This window comes from Sinocyclocheilus grahami, unplaced genomic scaffold (assembly GCF_001515645.1).
Source record: "Sinocyclocheilus grahami isolate Dianchi unplaced genomic scaffold, SAMN03320097.WGS_v1.1 scaffold1047.1, whole genome shotgun sequence".
Classification (NCBI taxonomy): Eukaryota; Metazoa; Chordata; class Actinopteri; order Cypriniformes; family Cyprinidae; genus Sinocyclocheilus; species Sinocyclocheilus grahami.
Genome location: NW_015506226.1, coordinates 338,420 through 345,954, shown reverse-complemented (window position 1 = coordinate 345,954; position 7,535 = coordinate 338,420). Strand labels below are relative to the sequence as shown.

General features: G+C 37.5%; 1 protein-coding gene across 2 annotated transcripts in view; it reads left to right on the top strand.

Annotated features, from left to right (window-relative positions):
* Positions 1-7,535, top strand: part of mocs1 (molybdenum cofactor synthesis 1) — a 13,715-nt gene extending 6,180 nt beyond the window's left edge. The window contains exons 4-11 of one of the 2 annotated variants that reach the window (XM_016251479.1): positions 1,657-1,821; positions 2,491-2,552; positions 2,827-2,938; positions 4,466-4,578; positions 4,881-4,991; positions 5,136-5,256; positions 5,397-5,444; positions 6,136-7,535. In XM_016251479.1, coding sequence (XP_016106965.1) covers positions 1,657-1,821; positions 2,491-2,552; positions 2,827-2,938; positions 4,466-4,578; positions 4,881-4,991; positions 5,136-5,256; positions 5,397-5,444; positions 6,136-7,184 — 1,781 coding nt within the window. In that variant the 3' untranslated portion in view covers positions 7,185-7,535. Of the gene's footprint in view, positions 1-1,656; positions 1,822-2,490; positions 2,553-2,826; positions 2,939-4,465; positions 4,579-4,880; positions 4,992-5,135; positions 5,257-5,396; positions 5,460-6,135 lie in introns of both variants that reach the window. The other variant, XM_016251480.1, reaches the window with a different exon arrangement.

The window sequence follows — 7,535 nt, the reverse complement described above, 5'->3', positions numbered from 1 at the left end:
ATGTAAATATCACGATATGCATATCGCAATGGCGAAATGATATCTGAATAATTGTAATAATAGGCTGCTTAAATCAAAACATTGCAAAAGGTCAACGTTTTAGCTCAACGCATATAGCAGAGAATTGCTTGACGTTAAAAAGAGTTATTAAGTGCAATAAGTTGCAGAAAACAACTCTTTGCCATCTCGTCTTGCTGTCTGACAGACTCACACCTGAAGCGTGTGCACAAGCCGCATTTAGCACAGCGTATCTTCCGTTTGTGCAAAGCGCACACACAGAGAGACGCATTTCAGATGGCGCGCGAACACCAAGTTGATTCGTCTTTCGCATCTCCTCCTCCTCATGTTTGAACAGACACATACACACAGAATACAGTGTCAATACAGTGTTTCCCCTGTCATTATTATATATATATATATATATATAGAACTGGTATATACCTTGCTCTTTTATTAAGCAAACTAAATAGTCTTATGTTATTTATCTTATTTACACGACGGCATGTCATTTCGGTCTCTACGTTACATGGTGACGCTCTCTGTATCGCGCACAGTGGAGTTCTGCCCGAGCGCGCGCGCGCACACACACACAAGTGGGCCCACTCCCACTAGTATTTGTAAATATTAAGCCGCAAAACGATTCATATTTAAATATGAATTTTGTGTGTCTCTGTGTTAATGAATGGCGCAGATGCGCGGTTTTGTGTAGTACTCATACTGAAACGCTTGTGACGCTTGCGGTGATATTAACGTCTGCCGTCTCACTAATGAGGACATAAATACATGAACAACATCTCCAGAACTGCTCTGAGAGTCACTTCATGAGCTGTTGACCGTTTCATTTGAGTAAAACTATCATCATGTCATACACACAGAAATGTAAAGGTATTCACGGCAACCCATCAAAATAAAAGTTTGGTTTAACTTGAGGGTATTGGCAGAAATATATTACTATTGTTGAGCAGAATGTGTGTAACAGGCTGCTACTACTACTACTTAAAATATTAAAACCTTATTTTTAAGGAATAAGCATACAATATTTTTTAAATGTTTTAATTGTAATATTAAATTACCTTTATTTTCCAAAAAAAATAAAATTTGCTTAATTTTCATTACTTAAAAGATACATTAAATTGATTGTTTTATGCCTTAAAACAAATGTAAATACACAATTTCTGAGCAAAAAATCATAAGGCTATTGTAAGAATAAATGAAACTTGTTTTATGCTTTCAAATAATTTGACATGCTAAAACAGAATTTGGTTACAATAAAACATAAGGTTGGAAAAATAAAACATTTTCATAGGGCCCTAAACATGTAATATTTGTTAAACTTTTAATAAATTGATGTTAAATTGTTTGTTTCATGATTTTAATTAATTCAACATGCTTTTTGATTAATAAAATGTAATTTAACCATTAAAAAGGAGTCCAGAAAAAACTGCCGGGTCCCTTGTGAAAGGGAAACCAATTTTTCTGAAGTCAATTCATTTCAGTGCACGTCATTGTTACGGTGAGACTAGCACTGATAATAATTTTGTTGGTCACTGATCATGTGCTGAATGTTTCACACTTTATGGCTAATATTCTGCATGACAAAACCGTGTTACAGTCAGAAACGCTAATTAAACTCTTTTTTTCCTTTCTTTCTGAAAGCGGAATTGAGGAAGTTGGAGGGTCTAAAGACCATTGCGGTCACTACAAATGGGATGAATTTGACCCGACTGTTGCCCAGTCTAAAGAAAGCTGGAGTGGATCTACTCAACATCAGTCTAGACACTCTGGTCCCTGCCAAATTTGAGTTAATCACTAGACGAAAAGGTACAAGATGCTGTTAAGCTCCAATACGCAGAAAACAAAGTTTGTACTCTTCCAGGAGGGATGTACTGTAGATAAGAGCAGATAGAAAGCATGGGGTGTCATGGATGATTAAATTCAGACTGTGAATGTCTTGAAGCACAAAGGTCGCAGCAGAACATGGAGAAAGTGTATGAAACGGTTTACCTCCATTATCGAACTCAAAAAGCTGAAAATAATTGACAAAAGTGTTATGAAAATGTACAGTTCAAGTTGGGATTACTCCATGTACTTGTTTCATAATCTTCTTTTATCATCAATTTGAATCTTGATACATTATTGGGTAAAAACTTGTAGCTAAATTAACATAGTTGGATGTTGTCCAGTGAAACTTTTGTCATGGATTTGAGAGGTAGATGATCATTTATCCATTCATTCATTAACTTGTAATTCCAAATATTTAAGCTGTATAATCTTCTTACCTTTTGTAGTTTATTCACCTTATGTACACAAAACGTGCCATAGTAGAAGTGCTAATTAAATGCCATTGTTTTGATTGATGGTTTCAGCCCTTCAAAACTATTTCGACCCGAAATGCTGTTTTGGCAGTAATTTTTGGTTGCCAAATTTTGGTGTGTCACTACCTAAAAGATGTACTTTCTAATTGATGCTTAAAATTGGTACCACTTGCAGGGTTTCATAAAGTGATGGAAGGCATTGAAAAGGCTATTGAAATGGGCTACAATCCGGTCAAGGTAATGTACTTGCCTCAAAACATCTGAATATATAATCCCCTTTGATGTATAAAATGGTTAATGTCAATGAAGGATACAGCTTCAAAGCTTTCAGTTAGCAAAAGTACTCAAAGTGTCAAATGCTAGAGTTCTTAAAACCACTTTAGGGCATTTATTACCACCTTTCTAGCAGCACCTAGCTCTTCATTAATATTCGTAAGTTGGCTTTTTGCACTGAAACTTGGGAAACCTCAGTTATTCGTTCATTGTGGTAAAGATTTGTCTCTCTTCTCAGGTGAACTGTGTGGTTATGAGAGGTTTGAATGAAGACGAGGTGATTGACTTTGTGTCACTGACAGAGAGGAAACCATTGGATGTGAGATTCATAGAGTACATGCCTTTTGATGGTAAGTTTGTTATCTAAAGTCAGAGAGAGAAAACTACACTTGTTAGCCCATCTTACAGGATTGTAGTATAATTGGCACTGTTGTAAAGGCTGCATTTTCTGCCCCAGTTCTCCAATCGTATTAGTAGTGCAGATTATTTTCTTTCCAGGTCAGTGAAACTTAAGTGTACCTCAAGATTTATATTCATAGCACAAGTAACACAGTCCACATTCTGTTGATATTTTAGGTGAAGAACCACCGAAGTCATATTCCTTCACTATTTAAACACGTTTAACAACAATGTGCAGAAACAAGTTTCAACTCCTTTTACTGGATAACAGTGACAATGAATTATTAGAGACAAATTCAATAGATTTTTGAACTGATATAGTGTCACTGTTAAAGGTTTTTGCCATGGGGGCCAATACTACAGCAGTCATTCCAATAACTGATTAGGTACTGTGATTAATGGAGCCGTTTGTGTGGTATTCAAACAATGACTCCTCTAACCTCACCTCAAAGTGAAACTCTGAATGACTACAGGGGGAAAAAATTACATAATTTAACATAGAATCCATCTTAAACAATGAAAAGATGTGCACTATTGTAGGCCTGTCTCAATAATCAATATATCGACTTATCGCAATATATGTACATGACCTCAATAATTTTTGGTGACGCAATATATCGCCCATTATATTTACTTAAAAATTAATGTCACCATGTTTTGTACATTTCACTTGCGCCTCAGCTTCTCGTGCATAACGTGGTGTAGTCATGAGGTGCTAGTTCAAATTTTAAAAATGCTTCTACAAAAAAAAGTTAAATCTGCAGATATTGCCTTGTTTAGGGATCTGTGCCTTTTGTGCATACAGACATCTGACTGCCGAGTAGTGATTGTGTTTTTCAGCAATAGTGTGCACCCTTCATTTACAGAGAAAAGAAGGTCAGGAAAAAAATCTGTAGATGGAAAAATCTCCATACAAGTTCTTTGAGCATTTTTCTTTTTTCTACTTGTTACTTTGCACTTTTTGTTAGAAAATGTTTATTTACTATTTGTACAGGTTTTTTAAGGTATCTTATATTTTGATACTTAATTTCCTTGATCTAAATATTCTTAAAAAGTTTGTTGTCATTTGGAAGTGGTGTAGGCCTTCTTGCATTATTATACTGTTACATTATGATTATATATTCAGTGGCATAAAATGGTCTTTAAAATGACAATAATATCGCTTATCGCAATTATTTCTGGGGCAATATATCGCAAAAAAAAGTTGTTATTGTGACAGGCCTACACTATTGTTTTCATTGCACTTTTCTTGGTAAGGTTAAGAGAGATTGAGATTGTTAAAGCAGTTCTCTTTCATGTGTTGTACTTGTATTGAAACATTACAAGATTGATTTAATATCGCTTCACATGGGATGTCTTTTCAAGATTTTTTTTATAATTTTAATAATCTGACATTTAATCCATGTTTGGAAAAACATTTCTACATACAAGAATGTAAAGCAGCTGAATGTACCTTTGCACATTGGCTGTCTCTATAGGTAACAGATGGAACTTCAAGATGATGGTGAGCTATCAGGAGATGCTGGACTGTTTAAAGCAAAAATGGCCCAATCTGGAGCCTGTGCCTGGAGAGGAAACTGATACAGCCAAGGTCAGCCCAGCTCCAAACTGCTAAATAAATCATTGGCCATGAATCATTCTCAATGTTAAATGACCATTTGAGCTAATTTTGAAAGGGTCAAGAAGACGTTATCAGATTTTTGCTATGTTACTGTGCAGTTTTTATTTATTGGTCTGTTGTACATTTTTGAAAATTTTCATACACGTTATAAATAGGGCAAGAGGCTTCAATAAAAACATTCCTTTTGTAATCTTGGGTCATCTTGGTAAGGCTATAGAATCATATCAGTGGATAAGCCTTCATGTGTGTGTTTCTGTGTTGTCTGTTTACAGGGGTTTAGAGTTCCAGGATTTCGGGGCCAGCTGGGCTTCATTACCTCCATGTCAGAACATTTCTGTGGCTCCTGTAACCGCCTGCGCATCACGGCTGATGGCAACCTTAAGGTAAATGTTGTGTGTGTGTGTGTGTGTGTGTGTGTGTGTGATATTCCTTACGCTGATATGCCTTGTGCTTAAGCTTTTCAGTTAGCTGTCTAAATTGTTTTGGTTTATTTTTTACATATGTGTCTTGTGTTGGCACGCCATCAGGTTTGTTTGTTTGGAAATTCAGAGGTGTCTTTGAGGGATTTTCTGCGCTCTGGAGCAACTGAAGAGGAACTACTGCACATCATAGGGGCAGCAGTTGGGAGGAAGAAGAAACAGCATGCAGGTAAAAACAAACACCCTCTTGATACATCACATCAACTGTCCAGCAAATGTTTCCCAACTACTAAAGAATATTAATTTAAAATGTAGTAATCAACATTCAGGTCATGTCTTATCCATAATTTATTTACTCTTTTTCTGCAGGGATGTTCAATATATCTCAGATGAAGAACAGGCCAATGATCCTCATTGGTGGGTGATGTGGCTGTACGTAATACACTTCCCATCTCACTCACTATATCGTCTGTGGTGTGTTGAATATCTCATTATTTTCTGGGATTAGAAAGTGTTTTGCAGTGTGATTTTGTTCTGGTTCCTTGACCAAAGTTTTTCATATGCTGTGCAATGACTAGTTCACAGCAGTGACTGAAATTAAGGGTCGATTTTGCTGCCTTAAATAGATTTTTTTCAGGGACATTTTTACTGTTGTTACAGATCAAATGAAATCAGTATCAACAAAATCCATTTTTGCACTGCAGAAACTATTTTGTAATTACAATTGCATAAATAATGTGGAAATTAAAGTTAAAAAAATATTTTGAATATTGAAATATGAAAAAAAAGAAATTGGGACATTCTAACTGGATTGTACTAGGCGGTGTTATGCAGTGAAAGTGTGCACTCTTAAGGTGTGCTATTTGTTTTTTTGCAAAGTTAGATAAGGTCAGTTTCCACACTGTTATAAGAAACCTTACGATATTATTCTAGATGATATATCGCACACCCTATCAACAAGCTGTTTATATACTATGCTAGTATAGAATATACTATACTAGTTCATCACCCACACTGTTAATGTGTATACATTTACCAGATTACAAGTTGTGGAGGATTCTCCTTTAAAAAATATTGTATTGTTAAATATGTGTGTCCTTGTTTACAGGTAGAAACTGCAGCTGGCCGCTGTGTGGATCGCTGTTTAGAAGCAGTCAGAGCCAGCCTCTTCCTCTGATCCACAGCATGGATTCAGTAGCCTCTGCTACAACTCACTCATTAACAAATTGCATTCAACACTTTCATGGTAATGCCAATCAGGACTACACAAGCACTTTTGTTAATGATGCACTAGGTTTGACTTCTCTTTGTAAAAAGCATAATCGACCAAGATTTCGTTCTATGAAAAGATCGAACAGTCAAAGTCGTGCATTCTCAGAGGCACTTTGCAGTGAAGTGATGACCGAATCTTATCAAGTGAATGCTGGTGCCTTAAAAACCCCCAAAGCTCTAACCGCTCATACGCACATTTTGCACTGGTGGTCTCAGTCACTACAGCTACAATCCAAAACATTTCCTCCCATTCTATTTCTTAGTGCACTACTGTCAACAACCAAATTTAGAGATTCAACTCTGCAGTTTGCACGGCACTGCCACAGCAAAACCCCTGAATGTGGGTTTGATTTGAAAATACCACATACAGATGCACAGTCCTCCAGCCTTGATGGAACCTCTGAGCAGTTGACCCACACTGATGCACATGGTAAAGCCTCCATGGTCAATGTGGGCAGTAAGGCGGTAACTAGTCGCACAGCCATGGCTTGTGGCAAGATCATCCTGGGTCCAAAAGCTTTTAATTTGGTGTGTGCCAATCAGCTTGCCAAGGGTGATGCATTAGCGGTAGCACAGCTAGCGGGCATCATGGGTGCCAAGCAGGCCTCATCTCTCATTCCCCTCTGCCACCCGCTTCCTCTTGACCACGCCTCCGTTTCCATAGAGCTGCTGGAGGAAGAACATGCTGTCATCGTCAAGGCTACTTGCCAAACCACGGGCCGCACAGGAGTGGAGATGGAGGCCCTGACCGCCGTTGCGGTGGCCACGCTAACTCTCTATGACATGTGCAAGTCAGTCAGCCATGACATTGTTATTACTGACATCAAGTTGCTCAGCAAGACGGGCGGACAGAGAGGTGATTTTCATCGCTCGCCTGATTCCTAAAGAATGCATAAATCGCAGGCTTAATCCCACCTGCTTGAAAGTAGCTACAGTATTAAATTCTTCTCTCTAGAAGCAGTTTTCTTTAACAAAATGTGCCTTCAGATGCCTCTAGCTAATCTACTTAGTCATTTTAACTATTCCTGTGTCCATGCCGAGCATGAAATGTGACTTGTTCAAGTAAGACTCGTTTACCTGACGTACGAAGAGTATTTTATTTTGGTCTAGATTTATTTTGATAATGATAATGCAGCTAAAGATAATGTGTTTCGTAAGGTTGTCGCAGTTGAGCGAAGTTCAGTGCTGCAGGGATTACACATTTTGCAGGTCAAAACCCGGCATCAAGCATTTTAG